The sequence below is a fragment of the Gymnodraco acuticeps genome, unplaced genomic scaffold, assembly GCF_902827175.1.
Source record: "Gymnodraco acuticeps unplaced genomic scaffold, fGymAcu1.1, whole genome shotgun sequence".
Taxonomy (NCBI): Eukaryota; Metazoa; Chordata; class Actinopteri; order Perciformes; family Bathydraconidae; genus Gymnodraco; species Gymnodraco acuticeps.
Window position 1 is genome coordinate 225,463 of NW_022991003.1, and position 27,658 is coordinate 253,120.

The following is a 27,658-nucleotide window of genomic DNA, read 5'->3' on the forward strand; positions in this document are numbered from 1 at the left end:
GAAGGACAACGTTATACCTTTTGATGTGATTAAAGGAAGTCGGTTTGTACAATGATTGGCACTACTAACATTATCTTTGTCACAGAGCTCCATTGTTGTCCTATTAAGTATTCATTATCAAAAGCACATGAATGAGCCAACAGGTTTATACGTTATTGTCATTAAAATGGTCACAAAATATGATATATCAAAAATATGTATATATGACCTCCACCAAGTTGTGTGCAGCTTGATGTGTTTAAGGGAAGACAATGGGAACACTACAGGTCACATTTTCATTAAACTTGCTACAGTGGAAGGGTGTGGCATTGGCCAGGGAAGGATCCATTAAATATTGGAGCGGATCCAAATCAAAAGGACAGATACACACATTATATTTCACTAATGGAAACAGTCTTGGCGGCGGTCTGCGGTCTCTGAGTGCCTTTCCAGTTACAATTGAATCATTTTCAAGGTGATTTGGCATTCAAGATCTTCCCATCAATAATCAGAATAAAATCAGAAAAACACTGAAAGTCAGTTCACTGAGTTATAAACATTAAACAAAAAGTAGAAAGTATTGTGCAGCCAACATGTCCATCAGCAGCTGTGGACATTGAATTGGATAAGACCATAAATAATTGACAGGACTCGTAAACCAAAGATTTGAACTATTTGAATAATGTCTGTTTCTCACGCAGAGCATGAGGTTTGTGGATATCTTTTCTGGATAAATCTCTTTTTTTCTGATTTATGAGTCTTTGTGGAAGTCTGTCCAGCTTACATCAGACACACGAATGAAGGAAATGGGTCTCTTCTTCACAAATCGTCTTCCCCTGAAAACGTAGCAGTCCATCTTCATTGTAAATGGTCCAACATGATGTCAAGGAGCTTTATGTTTCAACATCACAGACAGAATGAGGACGTCTGAGATGTTTGAGCTATAGAGGATTTCTCCGGGACCTTAAAGGGGACCTATCATGCAAAATGCACTTTTTGATGTCTTTTATACATAAATATGTGTCGGGGAACTCACGCAGCGTCAGAAAATAAAACCCTCTCTCTTTTCCTCCGTACCCAAATCTCTAAAAACGGGGCTACAACGGAGCTGATCCAGATTTGCATCCGATATGACGTAATATCGGAAATGTAGGCTGGCTTTACACCCACGGCCCTATCAGAAACACGTTGCTATCAGAAACAATGCCCGACTGTTTTGGACGTAATATGGTCGGTGTTTACATTAGCATCGCTAACACTCAGAGCTAACCTGTACTGGAGAGCATGTGTGTGAAGAAGCAGGAAATAAAAAGGAACTCACCTTGTGGTATAACCGGCAAGAGAGAAAGCCTTTGAGCTCCATACTGTTTCAGATCCTTGATAATCCATGATATGGCGTTTCATCACGGCAGCATTTAGTTTAGACAGTAGCTGCCGGGTCCCGCATGAGCTCAGACCCCTCCTTTTTTTATCAATATTTTTTTTTTTTTAAAGCTTTATACCCCAAATCAGCACTTTTGAAACAGGAAGTGAAATAGAGGGATATGAGGCATGGCTAGAATGGGTGATCTGTTTGGTATTTTGAGCAAAACACTTCATAGACATGTTTTTTATACATTTTTATATCTGAGACCTCTGCTATTGCCTAAAACTAGCATGATAGGTGACCTTTAAATGAACCAGTTGGTGAAAATAAAATCCGAACAAGAAGTGCGTATAATCTACAATAACTTCTCTACTCTTAGTCAGATTATCTATCAGGGGCTGGAGTGTAATTATTAGATGAATCAGATACAACACAAACCTCCACCCATTGTTTTACAAAGGTGTTATTATCAGCCCACAAACGCTGTCACTCAACCGTCTGCAATGACTGCATGGTTAGTAAATGTCTGACTTGATTTGTGATTTAGTTTCCAAAACTAAGCAACCTTAAAGACTACGAAGCACTAAAAGACAGACAAGAAAAGCAAAACATACAATATTAAAAGAAAAAAGCTGGTGATATTCTATTACTTTATCTGTCTTTTCCATATTTCTGTTATCGTCGAAGGATCCCATGAAAAGACCAAACGCAAAAACATATGGTGTGTTTCCTTCATTATTTTCTAAATTGTTCTGACTTTAGATATACAGATATTTAGATATATAGTAATATATTTAGAGTTTGAAAAGTATACACACATTTCTAAAACAGCTGGGAACTGTATTGTTGAGTAAATTGCACTTTTTCAGGGACTATTTTCAGCTGCGGATGAATACACATTTAGTGCTTTAATGAGTATTTACGGTAAAAAGATAGTGTACGAAGGATAAGATCATATTAAGAGACAGTTTTAAAAAGAATAAGGTAAAAACTGTTTGGCTCATTGTTGTGTTTTTAATAGTAAAACTTTTAGCTCTGTGAAAAAGTCAATTCTTGTTAGAAGGATCATTCATTGTTGGACCAAACTGCAAAATGTGTCAAATGTACCTTTTGAGTTCACATGAAACTCTCAGCACATGAATATGAAACATTTCCTGTACGTCTGATATCTAATAATAATAACACGAAGATATATAATAGTCAAATATAACCCTTATATAGAGGTCTGAAACCCAATACGGCACGAGAAACAGCATCTCAGGTCACCCGACCAGACAAAAACGACCACAGCAGCCAAGGCCTTCCCATCAGCTACCAGCTGTCTTCCCGTCAGCACCGTCCTGCTGTACAGTCATATCTCTACTGTCTGAACGCAGCTCACATTACACACAGGACTGCAGTCACAGGCCATCTGCGGTGCGTTATTAAAAGGCTTTTTCATGACATGAGATGATTCCTGCGCGCGATCAAAGCAAATAGAGAACTGTTAGCTGACACCGCTGGCGTGATGTAACTCTGACCGTCATTGTTCGCCATGTGGCTGCACTGCTGCTGTGTGAGATGCGATCACACACTCACACACACTCACACACACTCACACTCACACACAACAGTGGTGCAGTGGCTACAAAAGGCTGCACTGTAGCCAAAAAGGTCACAAGACTGATCCCTGCAGCGGCCGACGTGTCCATCAAGAGCTGAGGGTCGTCCGTCGAGACAATACAGCTCACTGTGCTCAGTCACTGTGACTCAGCTCAATGCTGGAAGTGGTACATGGGAAAAGAAGTGTCTTTATAGCCACACACACTCATGCTCACTCTCACTCTCACTCTCACTCTCACTCACACTCACACACTCACACACTCACTCACACAGTCCTTGAAAGAGGGGCAAAGTGTGGTGAAGGTAATTAGTGTCGCTGTCATAAACTGGCAGATTGTGTGCATGTCAATGTGTGTACCTGTGAGTGTGGATGTTTGTGCGGGTTAAAAAGATCTTAAAAAACGAAATGCAACACAAGGAGGGTTGGGTATTATGGCTAAAATCAATATCAGGATATTAATATAGTAAGCAGACCTGGAATTATAACAATTTGCTGTTTAGCTTTTTCTTATTTTAAAGTGTATTGGATATGTTTCTGATGTTGGTCTCCTCGCTGGCGTAATAAAGCAATTTGACCTTGGAAATATTCATATAAACAAATGGTAGTAAAACAAAAACAAAACTAATATCATCATTTCACGGTTTATTTGTCAATACTGAAAAATGTGTGATAAAAAGAACCAAATCATAGATCAGATCATAAACATGAAGATAACCTCTGAAGTGTAAGTGTGCCAATGTCAGTGTGTTTGAAACGGCCCGTTACATGTTCTGCTTTGAGCTATTTTGGTGATTTATGATGTGTGTATGATCCTATTTGCTCGAGTCTTTTGGTGTAGGAGTGAGAGTCCTTCACACTGGCTCACAAATGACTAAAATAGCTTTCACCTGCAATGCTGTTGACCTCTACTTCACTGTAACACCATGTGAAGTGCAGGACTGAGGATGAAGCCAACAAGAGAGGAGAGGTGGACAGATTCAGAGGTGCATATGAGCATGAAAAACCTTCACTGTTTAGGGGGATAAACAATTGAAGACATTAATCCCCCTTTGGATTATGCCTCAAAGCACACTCTATGGTGCCAGCAGATTATCACGTTTACATTTTTTAATCAAATGTGGAAGACTTAAAGGTGGGGTAGGTACGTTTGAGAAACCGGCTCGAGATACACTTGTTATATTCCATGGAATGCTCTTAACATCCCGATAGCAATGAATATCTGAAGTGCTTTGACAAAAAATCCATAAAAAAATCTGTGGAAGCCGTGGCGCTGTAAAAAGCACGACCAATCATCTGAGCCGGCCGGCTAAAGTAACTGGATGGCCTACCTGCCTGTCAGCCTTCCATCTGTGCACAAACTTATCTCGTGCCCTCATTGGTCATGTGCGCGTTTGTGTGTGTTGGAGGAGGGGCTCTGTGAGGAAGTGGCAGATTTTTTCCGGCTGTGTATTTTCAAATTCTAGCGCACTCAAGCTGGTTTCTCCAAAATGACCTTCCCCACCTTTAATAGGATTGTTTCTATGATATTTATACAGAACAAGGTTTAAAACGTGATATTTCAACCTCCTGCAGGTTTCCCTCCTTCGTTCCATTCATAGTTGACAGTAAACGTTCGGTGAGTCCAAAGAGAAAGAGTTATCCGAGTCTACAGGCCTAACCAAAAGCATCTCCTGCCAGCGAGTTCATCCTGAGGAACGTTTTCATTTTTATTCCAGGCTTTTTTCACACTCAGTTAATTTAAAAGTCTGAACGTTTATTGCCTCTTTTAGGGACTATGATGCTTGTTGACACCTTTAGTCTATGTTCAAAACAAATACAGGTGACACTAGATGTCCTTGTTTTTTAACCACATCCTTGGTTTCCCCACAGTTCTCCTTTAGTGGTCTTAATTTTAAGCTATTCTTTTATAACAACATTCATGTAATTCACACTATATCACATGTTTTTGTGTGTACTAGTTTAGATGTGTCTATGAACTTCTTCTCAGCTATGAATTGTCAGTTGTGATTTCCAAGTCACTATTCCCAGTTTATTCTAAATGTATAGTTTATTGTACAAAAATGTCAAAGAATTGTAAACAAAAATGGCAATTTTGATTTTGGAAATCTACAAATTGATTGTTTCATCCAACAAGAGTCTGAAATATAAAATATTTTTAAAAAGGTATTTATAATTCGATGATGTCAAATAGAGAAAATAAATTGAAATCAAGCATACCAATTGACATGCTCTAAGGGTAAAGATGGAGTAGATGGACTAACCATATAGAAAGTATCTGCAACAATATCAGAAAACTAACACATTTGTCAAAATTGACTGCTGTCATGCATTTGCAATCCATCCAATAAGGGCTTGCTGACCTCATATTTGCAGCATGACTCTGCCTCAGGCATGAACTCAAACTCTCACAAAGCTTCGGAGCAGCAGCGGCAGCTTCTAACCGAGGCCAATGGTTCTGTAATTGGCATTACAACTTTGTGGAAACCAAATAATTCGGCTGGTTCAACTCTGCAGCCTCGTTTCTTGGCTGGTGGTAAAAATGTTTACCCCAGAGAGCTACTTCTCAAAGAAACATGTCACAGCAGCACACAATGTCCCATAATGCCTCTGCATCCAGCTGTTGTTCATGGGATGCAAACAATGCATTAGTGTGGAGGCTTTGTTCAGCTATGGGAAGTGTTGGAAAAGCTACAGCACACAGGAGAACAGCTGATGTTATGTGTTGGTTAGTGTGTGAGTCACAAGTTCATACAGTGTGATGTTGTCACTTTGGCACGTGTTGTTACATATTTGTCTTATCAGATTGTCCTATTTGTAAAAGAAGCTCTTGTAAAAATACTTTGTTGTTAATGATTTATATATTGTAGATAACAGAATCCAATTACCCTCACTTCATGCAAAAAGTTAAACATACTCTTCATAGATAGTCAATAATTAATAATATGAACAAATATTGTTACAACTTGCTCTCAAACAGCTACTGGTGCAAAATGGTGGTTCAACAAAAGCTCTTTCTCTAACATTAAAAACATGTTGGTATTTCGGATCCCTGAGGTATTTTCTGACACCATACTGTCACATGTTTCCTCTGTGGCAAATAATTAACAAGAACATCACAACACCACTCCCTCTGCTTGTTTGTCTCTATGACATTTCCACTGTGCACCTAGTTTCTCACATCGCGGTCAGACAGGTGACTGATGGGGAAGTGATTACATGGGACACATGCTCCCACACCAAACAGTATCTAGTTCCTCTGAGAGTTAATGTTCCTCTCTATCTGTGTTATTATCAAAACAGGCCTTTCAGTTCTCCCAGCGCTGTCGCCTCCGGCCCCTGAGCTCTGTCAGGTATTCAGTCACCGGCGTCAAATCATCACCTGCAGAGAAGTGCGACTGTGCCCGTGTGACGGCCAGGTTCATCCACAGCTATGCAGGATGAAAATACCAATCATTTGCACAACATGAAGAAGATTCTTAGGATGCACGCATAGTATGAAGCAGTGGTCACATGCAAAGCAGCTGTTCTGCAGGACATTTGAAATAAAATACAAGCCAGAGAACCATTCATTCTTTACGCAAGATAAGTGTAAACACAAAGCAGCTGCAGATACAAGTTTCTTCCCCCGGAAACAGCAAGGAGGTCCAAAAGGTGATTCATGATTACCAGATGACAGACCATATATCCAACTGGCTGTGCATCTGCCTTGTTTTACTGTACAGAGCTCCACATGGGACGCACATGGGACGCACATGGTGTCAACACGCACAGCTGCACTCTGACATGACATCCCCAATACGTCCTGACAGGAAGCTGCCACAAAACAACAGGCCATTGGGAGCTCATTGAGTCATATTTAAAAGACTGAAGCGAGCATGTTTCCCTTGAAAAGACCTTCCTAAAAACATGAAACTCCCAATGACAGTCCCAATGAAATGCCATAATCCATTATTGATTTATAATCCAGGGACGGATTAGGCGACATTCCATCAGGAGTTGTTTTTCCTCCATCAATGCAGAGATTGGATCCACGGTTTCTGGGTCAAATAATATGTACAAGACTCATATGTGGTAAAGCCGGGGCTCTATATAGGTTTTCCCCGCACTCCAGTTTCAGAGGGACATTTTCTATAATCCATTTCAGCTGACATTCCAACGCGAGAAATACCCCGCTGACTTTCATCAAGCTTTTGTCACTTCCTCTTGGGGGTGTCTAATTCTCAACATATGAATTGAATGCAGCTTGGATTGAGCCTGCTGTAGGACATGTTACACTGAACACAACCAAATATGGAGATTCACTGAGAAACAAAGAACAATTATACAACAGTGTTGTCCCGATAGCTATAGCTTGACATGTCAAGAAATCCTTAAAAAGATATCTGAAAACCAAAGCTAGAACGTTGTCTTAGTCATTAGCAGTCATCAAACAATCTCTAGAGACTGAAGTTCTCTTTGTGCATTCCTATATGCCTTTTTGGGGAGGGCAGGAACTATGTACCATGAATTACATTTAGTCATGATCTCCTCTCCATCAATCCGCAGCTAAAGTTCATACATAGGTTTGTCGGTTTCTGAAAAAGATCCAGCAGTAAAATGGCTATATGTCTCAGTTGAGGTGGTCCTACAGTCAAACCGTACAGTCAGGTACAATGCACTCAAAGCACAGCGACACTGGCTTATCAATCATCATCAGATATTGTTCCTATCTAAGATTTGAAAGCAAGTATCATTCTGTATTAGTTCCTGAGATATTGCTCATGGCATCTTAAAGGTTAAACTCCAGATCACAACCAAACTCAAACCATTTGTTCCTTTATCAGAAGCACATTTTGTGAAAATCTATTGGTGGTATTTTGAGTTATTTTGCTGACAAACCAACAGACCAACATGAGCATATCCTCTTCATTATTTTTCCAACACTGCAAGAGTTCCTTACCTCCAACACAGGCCCGGCCCCCAGGATGATCTGCTCCACCCCGCTGGCGAACCCCTTCTGGCTGAGAGCAGTCAGGTGATGAATGAGGAAGTTGGTGCTCTGGGTCTTCCCTGACCCACTCTCCCCAGAAATGACTATGCACTGGTTCTTCCGTCGCTGCAGCATAGCGTGATACGCCACGTCCGCCACAGCATAAATGTGTGGCTCCAGCTTCCCAAGTGTGTGGTTATCGTACAATTTGACATACTTAGGATTATAGATTGGCAGGAACTGAAAAGGGTTAATCACAATAAGAATACTCCCAATGTAAGTGTAGATCTTCTCCTGGCGGAAATGTGCACGGAGGCTCTCCAAAATAGTGCGTTCTGTTAGCTCCGGGAGAGCGCAGAGGTCGGACGGAGGGTCGCTCCCTGCAGGCTGGGGGGAGGAAACCCCGCTCCACCATGCGGCGCCGCTCCTCAGTCAACCGCAGCCACATCTGCAGGCTGCCGCCATAATGGATAGACCCGTCCAAGTTCTTCTCCCTCAGGAGGAAGCGGTAGTCGTCTCCGCTGCAGAGGCCGCTGCGGTTCTCCAGGGCGCTGCGAGGCCAGAGCATCATCCTCTGCACGGGGCAGTCGGAGGGGTTCAGGATCCACTCCTCCCCGCCAAACTCCTTCACCTCAGCCAACACGTAGCATTTGGTGCGATCCAGGCGCAAGCCGCTCGATGAGGCAGTCGATGGCCTCGGCAGCCGTGGTGTTCTTGCGGGCGCAGACGGGGCAGTAGATGGTTCCCTCGGCCAGGGCGCCCGGGGGGTACCACGCGCAGGCTGAACTCCTGGTCCTCCAGGCGCCGCCGCATGCTGCCGGTGACGCTGGCCATGTTGGCGCTGCTAGCATAGCTGCAGCCGCCATCTTGTAAGCTCATGGCGGCGTTGCAGGTCCCATCAGCACAGCGCTCTCTGGGCCCCGAGGACTGACTCAGGACATCCCAACTGGAGGAGACAGAAGAGAGGACAAGATGTTAGACATGGTGGTAAAAAGTTCAAAGAAGGTATTTAATGGTTTCTTTCTGACATCACTTTATGTCCTCGGGCATTTCCAGTACATTGAGTCACAACAGGGTCAGTAGTGTCATGGCGATTTCATCTGTCCCATGACACAGTGGGTCGTCTCAATAGGCTTTCTGTTTTGGATCGTAAAGGGAACGCCACAAAAGAGGAGCATGAGACCAACTCAAAGAGAGAGACAAGAACTGATAGCTATTCAAAACAATGAGGAACAGTAGCTGCTTCATGAATTGAAAGGCTAACCGCCAGTTTATCAGAGCCGCATACCCTGAGTGTTTGTGTGTGCGTGTGTTGGTGTGTGTGTGTGTGTGTGTGTGTGGTGTGTGTGTGTGTGTGTGTGTGTGTGTGTGTGTGTGTGTGTGTGTGTGTGTGTGTGTGTGTGTGTGTGATAATAATCCAAGGGCTCTAGCAGTGTGCCAAGATTAACAGCTGCCACCTTCCTCACAAAAGTGGCTGTAATGAGAGCACAATGGTTTAATTCACCACTTCCCCGTTGATAGTGAACACAGCACTCCATTCTCTTTCCACACACACACAAACACACACACTTAAATCAAGTTTCACAGACTACAAAGCTTCAAATGTGATACAAAAATGATACACTGTAAATTACCATTAAATATGCTGCTGAGTGTCTAACAGTGATATAAATAGCATGAATGTAATGTTTGTTTATCTCATATATTACGTTATAAGACATTTCCCACTGCTTTAACTTTAAATTATAATATACAAATCGTGCCAAACCAGACTGAAATTCAATATAAGTAGTTTTTGCAGCATTGGGCTCCAAAGATAAATTGAATAAAGTAGGTATCATTTCCTTATTGAAAGTAGATATAATCGAATTCTTTAATTCAATTCTTAGTAACGGCTACAAGCACATATGATCTATATTTGTATAAGAAATATAACTGGTCTGATTTGGGAATTCAAGCATTTTCTATATTGCATCATAACCAAATGCAGAAAAGTGTTGGTTTTGGTTTGCTGGACAGTCTCTAAGGAAATAGTAAAAGCCATTACCGAACAATGAATATGAATTACTAAAAGGTAGAATGCCAACAAAGATAGAAACAAGAACTCAATTTAAATGTCGGCCCAAACCGAGACCCCCGCAGTGACAGCTTCATTGTTCGCTGCACTTCCTCATCCCCTCACTCTCTACAGGATTTTCATATTTTCATATTTTGCAGGTTTTCTATCTGGCTTCATCTCTCTCATGCTGTTTCAGTCTCATGCTGGATATTTACCATCAAAAACAGGCATCACATTTCAACATTCTGTTTAAAACAATTTTCCTTTTATCAGGAACCATAATGCAAGATAAGGCATTGAAAAAACACTTTACACTGAACTGAGGTTATTATTTTTGATGCGAGCATGTACCACTGTCCTTTTACGGTGGGGTATGTAATTTATTTCCGAAATACTTTTTGTTATATTCCATGGAATGCTCTTAACATCCCGATAGCAATGAATACATTAAATGCTTTGACAATAAATATAAAGATATTTCATCTGTGGAAGTCGTAGCGCTGTAAAAAGCACGACCAATCATCTGAGCCGGCCCGGCTAAAATAACTGGATGGCCTACCTGCCTGTCAGCCTGGTGTGTTGGAGGAGGGGCTCTGTGAGGAAGTCTGAAGGAAGGGGCAGATTTTTCCGGCTGTGTATTTTCAAATTCTAGCGCACTCGAGCTGGTTTCTCCAAATGTACATACCCCACCTTTAATTGAATCCTGCTAATGTTTTAATCATCTCTACCCTTTTTGCTGGATGACTTGTAATTGTCTTCACCGGCTCCTTCAGCTAAGTGCATGTGGTAGACCGATAGAGGAAGAGAGAGAAATAATAGGATGAGAAAGCCCAGACAGACCCTCCTCTGCAGTGATCCTGACCACCTACAGCAGTCTGCAGCAGTCCAGACAGAGAGAGAGAGGGAGGAAATAACCAGCTGGGCGTCTGTACGAAACAAAGAGGGGAACTCTGAGGGATGAAAGACCTAGCAGAGGCAGACAGACAGAGATGAGAGAGAGAGGGAGAGAGTACACAAGACTCAAAACAAGCGTCCCCCACAACTGATACATCCGCTCCCTGGGACGCTAATGAGATGTTCAAACGGGTAACAGGTCAGAGTTTAACTGTATTATGCAGAAATGTACAGTCAGTGCTCGTAGACTGCAGATCAGTAGAATATACTGAAATTAAAAAAGGTAATTTGAAATGTACAACTGCTTCTGAGCTATGCTGCAAGAAAAAGATTGACGTACATCTAGATTTTCTGTTGACTCCACTAAAACCTTCAATGTATTTTCTTGCTGCTCTTTCAGTAGCCAAACAACAAGATGATGCATCACAGCCAACATGGGAAAGGGGTGGAACAGACACAACCTGCCACAGTTTACCCCAGTCTACAAAAGTAATGGTAGAAAGAAAGGTAATTACAACTCATCAGGAACTGAACACGCACTACAGAGTTGTCATGTGAACCAACACAATTTAAGTGTGCTTCCTGTTTTTCCATTCATAGAAAACAGCTCTAGGCTATAGTGTAACTGAGATTAGCCTCAAATTAGCCTCCGGTATTATGCTAGCTTGGTTAGCACTACTGAAAGCACTCGTTTTCCCTGTTTACCTATAATGGGACTCCCGCCAGACAATAACAGGTTTAATATTACAAAAAAAGCCAAACATCCATTAAAGTGTTTCCCCTTATATCCATTTGTCAGTGTCTGTGGTTGGTTCTTATGACAGATCGGTGATTCCCTAATTTTTCTCTGTGAAGTTAACTGGAGGTGATGTAATGTAGCCTCAGTGTTTTCTATGAAGTGAGTACTGCTTTGGACTTGAAATAAATGCTTTGTCAGTAACCACTCTTAGGTTACTTGTGTGCTCTGATTAAGTTGGTATGCAGTTAATCGTTGTTCTAATGAGAAAATAATGTCTCAACAGACATCATAATGCAGTCAACCCAGGATACAAACACACTGCAGTCCCTTCTTGTATCCTAGCCAGCTTAAATCGTCACTTCCTAAGTGCTCTTTACTTTGACTGCTGGCCATTTTTGGTTTGATAAAACGTTCAGTTACTAAAACACGTTGCCCCAGCCTCGATTCAGCTCTCTGATTGGTTCATCTTTATCAGTTCTCTTCCTGAGCTGTCAGTCCAACTCAGTGAGCCTTTAAGCTAAGAGCTAGTGACTTATGACTGTGGACTTCATGTCTTTGACTTCGAGTCATCGCTAAAACGTTAGCCGCTAGGGAAAAAGACAGGCTGCTTTCACAATGAGAACAGATGACAGATACAGTAGAGGAAAGAGTGTGTGGGTTTCAGTATGCGAGAACCAACTGTCTACATTTCTTCATATTGGACCAGACCAAAAATGATATACCGTGTGTTACTCAGGGTATAAAATTGAATAACAACTAGAAAAACAAAAGTATTCACATTGGTTCTAGGCTAATTTCCCCTGATGACTAAGCTTGGGTCAACAAAGTTATTTTAAATGTTAAATGTTGGCTCTGAACTAGTGGGAAACTGTACAACAAAACATGGGAAATCCACCACGAAACAACGTGGATAAATCCCCCATTTCTTGCCCTTTTTCACACTGATTGATAAAGATCAGCACATTTTCTAGATAGCTGGAGTTTCTGTTCTCCAGGAAAACATTTAATTTAGACACAAGAGCCGCATTCACACCGCAGTACTTTTCCCACTTTAGTTCCGATATAGTTCCGAAATGTTGCGTTCACACCAAAAAGAGCCGGAACTAAAATTAGTTAATGAGAACCTTTTAACCCCCTTTTCCGTCCCTGCTAGAGAGCAGGGACTTTCATGGGAGAAAAAGGTTCCTATTTCTGATTGGCTGGGCGGATTGCAAACTACCCCCCGTAAAACTCCCAAAAAGTTTTGTGAAGCCGCCATTTTATTATCCTCACATCAGCATTATTAGCATTAGCATTAGCATTAGCCCAGCGCACAAACGCAGAGAGACTAATTTATGGCAACACAAAAGAAAACATGGGAGCGGTGGAGATGAGGAGGTGTCGGCGCTCTGGCGATTTACTCGTAAGGCTTCAGTAGAAGCTGCTGGGACTCCCAGCAGCTTCTACTGAAGCCAGTCCCCAACTCCGGGGACTTCCGGCCGGGGACTTTGGGCGGCAGTATACGCCGTGAAGTTGTTTGCGGCCTGCCAGTAAACCCAAAGCAAAAGAAGCAGAAGTGACGTCAGCGGCTTCATTTGCCTAATCTCTCCCCAGGAACTTATTCCGGTGTGAACGCGATCTGTACTTAGTTCATGAGAACTAAAGAGTTCTCATGAACCTTTGTGGGAAAAGTACTGCGGTGTGAATGCGCCTAATGTAATTGGGTTTGTATATTTCGAGCTGAAACAAAAGTGATTTTCTTGTAATTAACAGTATCAACATAAAATCTAAAAGAGAATGACTTTACAGTAAGTCACTCGGAAACACCAATTATCTCTTGGAAATGCCATTCACAAACACCACAGATGAGACCAAAATAAAAGGATATTGCGGTTTACCAGTTAAAAGGATGGACAGGAAAGCTAAATCCCTACTTCTGGTAATGACGTTTTTTCTCCAAAAAACAAATATATCCTGGTTTAATTTGTCCCTGCCTCGAAAGCTATGATCCCTGAGTGAACCTCCAGCAGAAGATCAGCGGACTGTCTGCTGAGACTTCAGGAGTATCTGCAAGGATCAGGGGTGGGGACTGATGGATGCTCTTTTAAGGGTCAAAGGTCAGAGCAAGGAGCAAGGATACATACCAGCTGAGTCTCTGACAAATCACATGTGTGGAGTTACGAAGCTGGAATGAAAAAGGAAAGTTTCCTGGCATTTCCTTTAACAGCTGGCTGCGGTGAGGTCATTCAGGCAGGAACTGGACGGCTATTAGACGCGAAGCACAATGGACAGACGTGACCTTAATACTGTATGTTCAGCATTTATAGCGACAGGGTTCTGATGATGATGGATGGTAGGTGGATAGTGATATAAGTCAGGCAAAGCAAGAAGGGAGGAGACGACACGGGATGAGAAGAAAGGGAATGAAAAGAGGCGGTGAAGTGGAGGAGTCTGTTACGTCTTGTTTTGACACGGTCCAATGTGAAGTGCTGACAGCGTGAGGAGATAAGAGTGAGGCCGACGCGCTGGAGGAGTGAGTTTTTTGCTTTAAATTGGAGAGGGATTGAAAGGACGTTTAATGAACCCGTCATGTGACTGGTGGGCAGGTTCAGCCCCGGGTCACGGACATTCAGAGACATCACTCAGGTGCTGACGTTAGAAAACAGCTCCTTCCAAGAAAGCATTCATATTAAAGAGAAAAGGAGACAGACGGAGAGAGTTTATACAGAGGAGAAAGAACAGAGCAGATAAAGTGACAGACAGAAAGAGGAGGTCTTCAACTGATGACTATTTATTGATTTTGGTCAAAGATGACAAGAAAAGCTTAAAATCTGCACATTAGAGACGCAGACACCAGCAACTGTTTGCCACTTTTGGTTGATGAAATTACAATACATTGTTTTTCCATCAATCTAAAAAACAAGAAAAATTGATGGCACAAAGCTTAACAATGTTGACACTGTAAATATTCCTTTGTGGCTGTTGATGCTCGGAAATGTGATATACATAAATGTATGGTCAACTACAACTTCCTAGAAATCAGTATTAGTGTCTCCTCCATGAAGCCTGCAAGTCTGCATTGTGGTTGCAAATTGCCATTAGAAGTTTATTAAGGGCATTAATGTCTTTTGCATTTGTTCAGGAAGAAACATTACAACTTGTGTACAGCAGAGCAGCATCGACACAGTCAGAAAGACGAGGGCAACGCAAACTGGAATGTGCAAAATGGACTACTAATGTACCTTAGAAGTTCCTAGAAATCTTAGGTAATAGATTAGCATGTTGTGCCTCATAAACAACATTTCTTTGAGGAATGAGGAAACGTCTTTCACCTCCAGACTGTTGTATGGCACGGCGAGAGAATAAAAGCTCACATGTACAGCAGCGGGGCTACCTCGCAGTAAATTACTCCGCCTCTAAAAATGCATTAGAGGAAACAGGGAGTCTTTAGGATCTTCTAAAAAAGTAGAGAAAGCGATCGGCACGCATCCAAGATATTAAACACAGATGAGAAGCTCAACTCGTCCTGCAGGTCTTCAGGAGTCTCGCTGGAAACACCCCCTCCTCTCCCACAGTCGCTTCTCACCAGTTTAACAGCAATAAACACCAAACCTCAGCATTCCTCGACACTGCTCACACACACACACACACACACTGCTCACACACACACAAGCGCACTTATCTTTAAATATTTAACACAGAAGGTGTGTTTTCTCCCCCAGGTCCCAAAACTGAGGATTTACTGTACTTATTACACCAAAAATGATTGCATTTGTGGATTAGCTACTACATCAGACCTGTGACACACACACACACACACACACACACACACACATACCATGTATACATCACTTCAGGGGACATTACATTGACTTACATGCATTTCCTGGAGACTTATCCTAACCTTAACCATAACCAACACATGCCTAACCCTAACCCTTAACCTTACCCTAAACCTAACCAAGTCTTCACCCTAAAATTAATGATTCCCTTATGGGGACCTCCAATTTGTCCCCATAAGGGAGGCGAGTCCCCACATGTGACTGTGTAAACAGATTTAGGTCCCCACAAGTATAGTAATGCTAGGCCACACACACACACACACCTCTGATCACTCATCAGAGAAGTTCATTAAAGGATTACAGGCATACTTCAAACTCCCTGTGGGTTTACTCCTCACTGCTGCTGATCTACAGCAGGTACTGAAGCTAAACACACACACACACACTTACACCCACACACTACCAAAGCATCAGCTCAGACGAACACCACACCCTGTGTTCATACACTCACCAACGGCCCCCGGATTCAAAACTAAGAAAGGTGTGTGTGTGTGATTTGCATGCAGCTGGTGCAAGAGCAGCCTTAAAGTCAACTGGAGTTTTGTCTCGTTCATTTTTGTGTAGAATATTTGGATGCGTGTTTCACCCTCTTTTTTTGAATACTCTATACACAGTGTAATTTGTCCTGGATTTTCTAAATAAAACAAACGATGTAGCCATGTGATGCCAAACTTATTTTGTTCCTTAATCGTAATAGTAATAATAGTCTGATATTTGAAGGTCAGAAGTTTTCTTCACGCTATATGTAATAATGGTGGAGGAAGTAAATGCTTAACATTTTTCTCGCCTTAAGTGTTGCCGTTTATCAGCATACACGATCCTGAAGCTGCCTCCAAAGTGGCCTAAGGGCCTCAGCGTGCTTTAATAGAAGTGTTTGTCGGATTGTCTGAAAAACACACATCCCAAACTTCATGTATTGGAATAATGAGGCCTGTGTCCAATATACTGTAAGTTCTAACAATCAAACCCACTCTATGCGCAACTGGTCAGGTGTGTGGAGTCAAGAAAGCATTTTTTGGATTTGATCTTGACTCTCAAGCCTTTTTTAACCTTTTTCCAATAATTATATCCAATACTTATACAACTGAGCTTAATGCCATGATCGTCTGGAGAGAGAGAATGTCTGAAAGTAAGCACCGTTATCTCCATGTGTACGATTAAGCCCGTCTCCTTCCTCACTGTGACCCCTCTATGAAGGTTTTTTCCCCCCCTTCATATGCAGTTGGAAAACCCAATACGTTAATAAGGGACACTGAGCCCTTATGACGTGCCTCTCCTGCAGCACGTACTACTGTACGTGTGAATGTGACACACTGTGTTAGTGGAAAACAGAGAATGTGTTCAGGCAACTGTCCCTGGAAAGTAAAACGAAGAGAAAAAAGCTAAATAATAAATGCCGTGTGTGTGTGTGTGTGTGTGTGTGTGTGTGTGTGTGTGTGTGTGTGTGTGTGTGTGTGTGAATTCCTGAATTCCAGCAGGCCAGCAGAGCTCACAGGAACTGAGCCCACACAGACACAAACATCTGCCAGAAACTCGTGCACAGAGACAGAGTGCCGAGTCATTCAGTGCAGAACGTTGTGTGTGTGTGTGTGTGTGTGTGTGTGTGTGTGTGTGTGTGTGTGTCACTCAGTATTGCAGCGTTTTGGTTTTTCCCCCATCATACTCTACTACTCTTGGTCCAGACGCAGTAACACCTATATAGCATGTGATGTAGAGGAACAATTATCATAAAGAAAGGGAACAACTAGCCTACAAAATATTTAGTACACAATAAAACAACGTTATCTTTGTGTGACCTGATTACCGGAGGGGGGGACGATAGAAGTTAGAGGATAAACAGATTGTTTATGTCTTTACATGCCATCAACACACATGTGTCCACTCAGAAGGTCGTGTGTGTGTGTGTGTGTGTGTGTGTGTGTGTGTGTGTGTGTGTGTGTGTGTGTGTGTGTGTGTGTGTGTGTGTGTGTGTGTGTGTGTGTGTGTGTGTGTGTGTGTGTGTGTGTGTGTGTGTGTGTGTGTGTGTGTGTGTGTGTGTGTGTGTGTGTGGTCATGAGGACATGATGCAGAGAGCTACTTCCCCATCCTCTGCACTATTACATTTCCCATTGGGAGATGACATCACCTCGACTTAAACCACTCTCCTCCTGGCACACACACACATACACGTTAATGGAGCATCAGTTTGAAAAAATAAGGCCGCTGTGGGGAGCTTTATTGATTACAGACCCCCTCCTCATTACAATCAGATATCTTCTGAGCATATCTGGTGCCCTGCTTACAGGCTGATTGTGATTAGTGAGTGCCATGAGCATCTTATAATTATTATTGTGTTTACTGGGTAGCATTGTTACACTGTCTTCAGTCTATCATGGAGTTCCCCTTTGGTTTTGGGTCAACATGACACTGTAACTGTTTTTTATTATTGTGTCTAAATCCCAAAATGATGATTCCTCTTTTAAACCCTTTTGTAAAAATCGACTTGTTTCAGAGCAGTAATTAAAAAACACTCGAGCTTTTTGCCGACATAATGAAGGCAGAACAGGCTGTAAGCTAACCATACATCTTATATCAGCTCGTACATGTGAGTAAACTGCTCTGCACAAAGGAGCAAGGTTTCTCCGGCTCTCTGAATTCTATTCTCTCCCAGGATGCAGCTAACCAACCCCCGGAGACACAGACGACTCTATAAGTGATGAACAGCGAGCGGTTATTGATCCGCGGAGGCTGGTTAGGGGGGAGAAAATGTGGCCCACGCCTGCAGGATGGTGGGGTGTGTCCTGCCTGAACATGACCGACAGGAAGAGAGCATGAAAAAGACGGCCAGTCTGTTTCTGTAACGGTGGTTTACTGTGCATTATGTCATTAAGTTTGACCACTCAAACATCATGTTGGTTTCTGACAAAACATGGATAATGCATCCTGTGGTTAAAGGTTTGTACATCAACAAAACTGCTCCTCTGAAAAGGTCACACAAGGGTCACAACCTCAACATGTGTGATGTATTTCTAAGGGTTAAGGGATAATGAATTATTATTTTCCACGAAATGAGCAGTTAAAAGAGGGGGTTTGTGTAGTTGAGTTTGTGTTTCAGAATTCGTTAAATCTTTTGTAGCAGCAGTTACTGCACACAGTTTCCTGTCAGAGATACTTATGCAAAAGAAGATCAAGTCACTAACCTAACTAAAGAGAAAAGGCTGTGCAGTGGAGCTAAATGCTAATGTTGAGCTAGCATGGCTACAATTACAATACTTACAAGCTGTCGTTAAGTAGGACTTTAATTCAAAATATGTGATATTTATGGTACAGCCACGGAAATCGATTAAGATATTTCTGTGTGGACCCAATTTGTGAACCGACAGGCTGAATAACACTTTGCTAGGTTAACTGAAACCTATCTTGCCGTACCAAAAACTGCAACCAAAAATGTGTAAATAACCTTGAACAATTTCATTCAAACATCAGCAACGTTACTCTTGCAAAATCTTGTACAGCGATCATTTTGTAAATGTCTCATTTGAAACTACACCAAGATTGCTCTGCTCTTGCCCTTACTGTGCAGAATAAAAGTGGATGGAAGTTTAAGCCAAGGACAAGTTTGGCCTACATTTCTCTCCCACAACCTGAGCGAGGCCAACAGAAACACCCCCGAGTGAGTCTGCATTAAAGCAGCTTTGCCCTGGACCTGCAGAATAAGAGATGATCTGCACGCAGATTTGGCTCTCGAGATGCGGTCAGCTGAACGCTATCCAGAGGAGTTATTGCTGGTTAACTACTGGACACCGCAAAGCTGTGGAAAATGAAAGAGTAGAACTTAATAGGGCAGGCAAGAACAATAGACCCGATTAAAGGCGTGCAGCATCGCTTCAAAATCAGTGAGGAAACCTGTGTCTGAAATGTCAACGGGGAGGTCCAATCAGCTTTCTCTAAAACCACTGTACAGTAACCCAACATCAACAGGCCTACTTCAACAAACCAATCAAACCTCAGTGGGTCACAGTGTCACTAATGGCTCCATCATCCTCATTGATTCTCCAGTTTCCACCTCTGTTTCCCGTCGGCCCCGCGGCTCTATGCTGGGATTTGTGTCTGCAGGACAGTGATCAATATCTGCCTCTCTGTTCAGTGCATTAGATGTCCACATGTTTCATTTTAAAATAATCGATGTCGTGATCAAATCTGATTTCTACTTCCGAGAGCTATGTGCGGAATTTACATCAAACCAAGTGTAAATATAAAGTATTTCAGAATCTAAAATACCACAACGTTTATTTCATACTCCATTACTCACTCAGCTGTCATGGTAATGTATGTCCATACAAATAAGTAAGCTGTCAAGACCAATTAAATGCCCACAAAGGAAGCAATCCTCTTTCAACCCTAACTTCTGCCTCTTTCCAATCATACCCAAAGGGGTTCAGGCTGAGTAATGCTTGTAGACTGACAGCTCCTCATGCATAATTTCTGTGCTGTACTGAATGGCGGGTTCATCGTGGCGTTTTGGGAAGATCAAAGAAAAGTATGGCCTTAATAATGGCCTTCACTGCGCTGGACCAGAGAGATCCAAACATGTCACGACCGGCATGGGGTTTGCATGGGGAACAGAGGATATTTACTTTTCAGTGCAGATGCAAACCGTAGCTTCTGAAATCTACAGGCTTTTGTGATATTTCAGAAGCTTTTCAGGGAAACACAGTCGTGTATAGAGCCGTGTGACAGGGGAAGTGATCGCTTATTCTGAACACTTCCTCTCTGCAGGCCTGTCAACAGACGGACACACCTAGATTGTGGGCGGACAAAACAGGTCAGCAGCTAATGTGTGCATATGTGATGGTGGCTGTGTGTAGAAAGACTTAAAAGCATTTGAAGTTTTTGCAAGCCAAATGGATTTGAGATGAAGAGGTCTGAAGCATTTCAAATAGAAGCAGCATAAAACGGGACACTTGTCGCCCCACAGCTAGAAAAAGGCAAAGACAAGCAAAGCAAACGTGCCACAAGAATTACCAGTGGGATGTTTTTTAACAAAAGATGGTGTTTGACAGCCAGCAGAGGGGATGTCCAGGTTTGTGCTCTGCCTTTGACATTGGCTCTTAAAGTAAATACATTCAAAATGACGTGCCATCTTCTGGAGCACCGGCTTGTTGTCTTTGATCTGAAGTCAGTCCCAATAAAGCGTCAAAACCAACACTGCATGTATCTGATTACAAGTAGTGCCTTGATAGCAGCTTTCAAAATGTATTCCTCTCAGCTCGTCATATCAGCAAATAGGTGTAAACACTGGAAACATCAATAGATAGAGCTACAGTAGAAACGCTACAGCAAGTTCCTGCCAAACTGTTTCTGCAGCCAAAATGCAATGCAACAATTCTCTGAAGCCCTCAAAGAGTATTTTCTCCATTAAAAACGCTATAATTAAAGAGATGTCCGTGACAACTGCAAACTAGTCTACAAGCTTTCAAATGTAAAGTACAATCCAGACATTAGTGCACTTCATTAAGAGACTGCACCAAGTGCTTTCTATGTTTATAAATCTTTACTTTTTTGATATGTTGCTTTAAATGTATCTACCCAGGACTCTCAGATGTTACACAGTGGATTATCTTGGCCAAAAAACAGGGTAAGTTATGTGCAAGTGATTTTTATTTTTGCAGAATCGTCCAATATCAATGTTCTGTCTTGCAATAAGGTTGAAGAATGACGCGTGCTGGACAATGTCAGTCTTTTGATGCAGGTAAGTAGGGCTGCACGATTTGGGGAAATAATCTAATTGCGATTTTTCTCACAGACATTGCGATTGCGATTTGCGATATTTGTTTTAAGCGACCCAACGGAAGTTTATTGTAAAATGCGGCCATATCTCCGGCTAGGAAGGTCGTATCAACGTGCTCCCGTCCGTCTCTAGCGCCCGAGCTACGAGTGAAATAGCTAAACTTACATGAAACTTCCGTTGGGTTGCTTTAAAGTCAAGCTGCAGTTTAAGATTCACCCTGTAATAGAAACATGTGATGGAGGATTACTAACCGGACTCAGATGGTTTGTTTCACCAAAGCATCTAAAGCTCCATTGGAAGCCATTTGGAAAAGGCAGGCACTTTCACAAATACTTGGCAGGTGATTGGATCAATCTGTCTATCACCTTCTATCATGGGCCACTTCTGATTGGTTAACAATGACTGGTACATGTGGAGCACAGCACTTCTGATTGGTGTGGATGACTGACACAAGAAGAACAAAAAAAAACTTTAAAAAGAAACTAAAACAAATCTCAGGCTTTGCGATTTAATAATTGCATCATTTAAAATCGCGATTTCAATTTAAAATCGATTAATTGTTCAGCCCTAAAGTACAGTACAGATAGGTTACAATTTCATCAAAGGCACCGCTAAATTATACCAGACTGCAGCTGAACAGACACTTCTGAAGTAGAAATGGATTGTTTGGATGATTGATTTGTTACTGTCCTTCAAGGTTAATTGCAAACAATGATAAAAGATAATGACAACCGTTAACATGAAGCAGCAAAAAAGCATGTGCTGGTGCTGTTTTAAAGCTCCACACGGCCTTAATGGGAAACAACAGATGAAGAAGACAAGAGACTGGAGGGGGGGGGGGTTAGCTCCTGTCCCAATGAGTCAGGAGACCAATCATGGAAACATGGTTGTTAAAGGTCCCATGTCATGCTTTTCTGGTTATTACCCGTCCCCTTGTGTGTTATGAAGGTTTTTATGCATGTAAACGGTGTGCAGAGTCAAAACCCTCAAGGTACACCCTGTAGCGAGTAAAACTCTAACACAGAAAATACCTCCCCAAAACGCCTCGTTGGAGATACGTCATTGTCCATTTGATTCTTCCGGGTACATCATGATGTCATCCGTACCCGGAACGAAATGGACCAATCCATGGAGCCGTTACGTTACGTCCGCGGAGCCGTTACGTTAAGCCCCCGCTGATTGGTCCAAATGTACCAATCCACGGACTTCCTCACACACACACTCAGTGCAGGCAGCTCTGCTGATTTCTCCTCCCTGGCTGCAGGCTGATAACAGACAGTTGGGATCGCGGCGAAATTCTCTCTGCAGACCCATTCTCTCTGCAGACCCGTTCTCACAGCGTTTATCAACCCTTTTCTTACTCAATATCAAGCCACACTTATTGTTTTTACTTCGGCTGTGACTTTGTGTGTGCTCAGGATGAGTTTGGCTGTGTTTGGCTGTGTATCGCTAAACAAGGAAATCACACCTCCACGGAGCTTAGCGCGATTCACAACGTCCCGACCATAGACTGTATAGGTCCCGACTGGTCCCGACCAATCGGAGCACTCTGGGCTCACAGGGAGGGGGGGGGGCAAAAGCTGCAATGAGCCGTTTAGTGGAGAGAGTGAATACTGCTGAATACACATACTTTACAGAGATGCTGTATGCGAAACTAATGTGAGTTTGGAAAATTGCACAGTATAAATCTATTCTAGGAGATCTCAACAATGGAATTATGATCAGTGGAAATGGCCATGACATGGGACCTTTAAGTAGTGGCGTCATTCAAGTGATGGGAAGAGGAACCGTTATGTTTTCCATGGTCAGCAAGCACAGACCGAGGAAGAGCGAAGATGAAGATGTTCCATTTCGACAGCAAGCCTCTGACTTCCAGTAAAACACCAGACGGATACATGAGCATTTTACTCAAAATAGATATAAAATGTTTTGCAGTGTAAATGGAACAATATACAAATAACCATCAGTTCACAGTTGTTTGATTATGGCTGGGATGCCCCTTATTAGAGTAAAAACATCAAATATTCTCGGTTAAAGACCCATGTCCAATACATTCACTGGGGGACTGTAGGAATTTCTTAGGCTAATGTTTAGTATTATTGCTGTCTGGGTCTTAATCCAACCCGAGGCAGAGTTCATGTTTGTAAAAGGGGGGGTCGTCCAAAAAATGTGAGACCACTGGACAAAATATATTTGAGCTCTGACGGGGTCTTTTACAGGCTTGTAAACACTTCATTCAAACACTTAGGTGGAAGAAATCTCAGCCTTGACCTCTGACTCTGAACACAAGCTGACAAAATGAACAACAGGAGTACAACAACTCAAGAAAATTAGGTGTTTCATTAAAGGAAAGACTGATTACTGTACGTGCTTAACTGCTACTACAGCTTCCAAGAAATGCCCGTTTGACATTTTGATTTGTTTTCTGAGGAAATGCCTGCATTGTTGCTTCAAACCTACCTATTGTGTGAACCAGACCTTGTATTTGAACCAGGCAGCTCACAATGCGAGGGCTTTGCCTTGGTACTTTCGTTGGCAGCCGCTCCACATCGTCTTACTCCCTGATTTTCCACCCTCTCTCTCTTGAAATTAGAAGTTTATCTATGTTCTCAGTTTTCATTTGGCTGCATCAGCGCACCTCCCTTTTACCCTGAAATCCAAAAGGAAATGAGTCTCTTATTAGGGAAAGAGGAAGATGCTTCAAGGTCCGCTTTTCGCTCGGGTGAAACATGACACGATAAGAGGCGAGGCGAAAACACGGCACTGTGGTCACTTTCACTTCCACCTCCACCTCAGCCGCAGAGCTCTCTGCATCGCTTTTGTCTCCTCCACGTGAATCATTTCCTGTGATGGCCAGTCTAAATACGCAAAGATTAGCCGACTCCTTTGCTGTCTCTGGCCTGCCTGAGAACAGGACATTGAATTAGGGGAAACCTGAGAATCTGAACTTGCAGGACGGCCTAAATTACCTACAAGCCTCCTTGACAAGCTGCATTGTTGGCTCCGAGCAGGTCAGACAGCGGGGGAGGGGACGTAAACTAGAGACAACTGTCAAGTGCAGATCTGAAGCTGTGGAGCAACAGCAGGTAATGACGGCTCTGAGGCTGAAAGACTGGTTCAACCCTTCATTACAGCACACAGACCTGCTGCAACTTTGAGGCTTTACTTGAGATGTAAACAACAAAAAGGCTTTGCAATGAACAGGAATGGAACTTTTTAGCATATTAAAAAATCACAAGATCACCTAATTGTCTGAGAAATGCACTTCTGACTGGCCTTCCCATCAAGCTCCTCAATAGACTGCAAATAATTCAGAACTCTGCTTCCCGGATCATCACCCGCACCAACTCATCCGACCACATCACCCCCATTCTCACTCAGCTACACTGGCTTCCTGTACGCTACCGTATTGACTACAAAAACATTCTACTCATATACAAAGCTGTCCATAACCTTGCCCCCATCTACATCACTGACCTCCTTCAGGAGTACACCCCCTCCCGCACCCTCCGCTCTTCGTCCGTAGGACTTCTCACCGTCCCAAGCTATCGCCTCAAAACCATGGGTGCTCGAGCTTTCCGCTGCTCGGCTCCCAGACTCTGGAACTCCCTGCCACGACACATCCGACAGTCTGATTCCATAACAACATTCAAAACCCAACTCAAAACCCACCTGTTCAAACTGGCATTTTCTTTATAATCTGTACCCTGTGTCCCTTTGTGTCCTTTTTGTAGTCAATTTCCTGTTGTTTGTCTTGTCTTACCCCGGCTGATACTTCACTAAATCCACTGTTTTAATTTGTAAGGTAAAATTGTAAATGTAAATTGTAAATCTGTAACCCTGTAAGGTGTCCTTGGGTGTTATGAAAGGCGCCCCCCAAAATAAATGTATTATTATTATTATTATTAAAAGCCAAACAAAAGCCTCAGCATAACAAGAAACTCATTTCCAAAGCTTACCACCACTTTGTCTTTTTATGCGTTTTCACAGGAATGAAGATTTTTGTTTCCAAGTGAACATTTGTGGTTGCTGCTGCTTTCCATTTGGGAACAGCAGGAGGCCTTTATTGTGAAGCCGCTACAGGAAATGTTAGGAGTTTTCCTTATTGGTACTATGCATCATTAAAAACTGTTCACATAACTAAATCTATGGACATATTTGGCACCATTAGTAAGTCAGTGGATCTGTTTTTAAATATATTGCGGGAAGGGATAGTATAAGCAGTCAGATGTTATATCACTTCATCGTGCAAACATTTATTAAAAGGACCCAGTTTTTTTACAGTTTAGCTCAACGTCACTTTCCGTATCCACCACCAAACATCACCAAATTGAGGGCCTAACTCTCCAACACAACCCTGCTGAAACCTGCAAATTAAATGTACATTATGGCAAAAACTGAGCCATTATGTCTAAAAATGTTATTTAACATTACATGTCACTTGTTAGACGCTTTTATCCCAAGTGACTTCCATATTCAATACTGTGGGCAATCCCCACAGAAGCAATTTGGGGTGAAGTGTCTTGCACCAACGACATGCTGACTGCAGTGGGGTTTGAACCTGTGACCCCCTGATCCGAACACCAAGGCTCTATCCACTGCGCCACACGCCACACCACTTATTTAATAGTACTAGTAACGGCCCGTCCACACTACAGCTTCGACAGCTTCAAAAACGGTTTCCAACGCGTCTGCCCATTCACTTTGAATGGGGTGACGTCACTTTTCGCCGAACTGCATTGTGGGAAGCAGAGCGGAGCTTTCCTGGCGTTTCACGGCCCGTCTACACTACAGGCGTCAAAAAATGCTTTCAACGCTTCGCCCATTCATTTGAATGGGGTGACGTAGGATATTTTCAAACTTCGCCGAACTGCATTGTGGGTAGCATTGCAAGGCGTTGCAAGCATCGCGAGCGTCTATCGGCGTCAAAAGTTGAACAATGTTCAACTTTTGAGGCTCGATGCTTGCTCGAAGCTGGCGTCAGCCAATCAAATCCCGTTTTTGCAATTCCCGCCAGTACAAGCGCTAGCCAATCAAACCGCGTGCAAGCTGGGAGAGCCAGACCGCAGTTCATTTCCTCATATTCCAAACGAGAAATTACGGTAGCAAATCACCCGGTTCTTTCCGACCAGAACTATTTACCGGGATACAAACCGGAGGAACCAGGCATGGAGGGAGGTGGCAGAGACAGTGGGTGAAACTGGTAGGTTTTTGCCTGTTTGGGGATTTTATATCCAGTTTATTTCGTTTTAACATTGCTATTGCTTTGTATGTCGGGGGCGGGAGATTCATGTGATTGGTTGTTGGTCGCGTTGCTCGCAAAAAATCGCCAAGCTTCAGACACGCCCAGCTTCAAGCTTTTTCGACGCCTGTAGTGTAGACGGGCCGTCAGGCTGCAAAAGTTGAGCAAAATGTTCAACTTTTGAAGCTTCTGAAGCTTTCGGTGGAAGCGTCAGCCAATCAAATCATATGTCAGTACAAGCTCTAGCCAATCAAACCGCTGCTTGTGTGTCAGGGGCGGGAGATTCATGTGATTGGTTGTTGGTCGAGCTTCAGACACGCCCAGCTCCAAGCTTTTTTTTAAACTGTAGTGTGGACGGGCCGTAAGACGTTCCAAGAGCCGAAGTTAACATGGTGAACCTTCTTCGTCCGTTAGAAAAGCAATAAATATTCACATTCAGACGTTTTGCTGATTAATATGTAAAGTATGTGCTTTGGCTTTTTGCTTTACTAAATGTTCCAGTGCCACATTTTCCTAAATAGAAAGTTTCAGTATATGCATCTGCAGCACCGGTCATTTATTATCACGTTTGAACAAGATACCACGCAGTTAAAAAAAAAAGCAAGAACTGACTACTGGTATTCCCAAAATGTCTAAGCTTGTGTACAAGTGAAGGACTCTTCTGAGAGGAAACACAGAAGAGAGATACAGGGAAAATGAACTCTGAATGATCTCTGTTACTTCCAGTTAATTCAATAATCGTATTACGTCCTGAACAACTACAGTTTCAGGTCTACAGAATGCAGAGAGCCGCTGATCCTCATCTTCTCTCTGCGGTCAATTGATTACGGTATTAAATGAAGACCTCTGGCACTGAACGCTCCACTGCGTCCTATCATTGAAAAATTGATGAAATGGTGCTATAAGAGACGGTGTTTGGTTCTGACCCTGGAGGCGAAGATGGGGACACAAAAGCCTCTTTGGCTGAGATGACTCTAAATAGGGTCATAAATCAAGGTCTTACGCGCTGGTTACAGTTACTCCAACCTCAAATATGTCTCGTTGGAGTCGCTCCAAAAGATTTATATAAGACAATATCCTGAAGATGTTTATTAGTGCAGGATAAGTTACATAAGCTTGCATCCAATGATTTTTCATATTGATACTCTTCTCTAACTATCTTTTTGAATAGAGATTTTGAATTCATGATTTTAATTATACATTTGCCATCTTCTCC

General features: G+C 42.6%; 1 protein-coding gene across 1 annotated transcript in view; it reads right to left on the minus strand.

Annotated features, from left to right (window-relative positions):
* Positions 1 to 27,658, minus strand: part of LOC117559360 (unconventional myosin-IXAa-like) — a 150,964-nt gene that overhangs the window by 121,077 nt on the left and 2,229 nt on the right. Inside the window, 4 exon segments of the mRNA XM_034236088.1 lie at positions 7,888 to 8,310; positions 8,312 to 8,587; positions 8,589 to 8,681; positions 8,683 to 8,863. Coding sequence (XP_034091979.1) covers positions 7,888 to 8,310; positions 8,312 to 8,587; positions 8,589 to 8,681; positions 8,683 to 8,796 — 906 coding nt within the window. The 5' untranslated portion in view covers positions 8,797 to 8,863.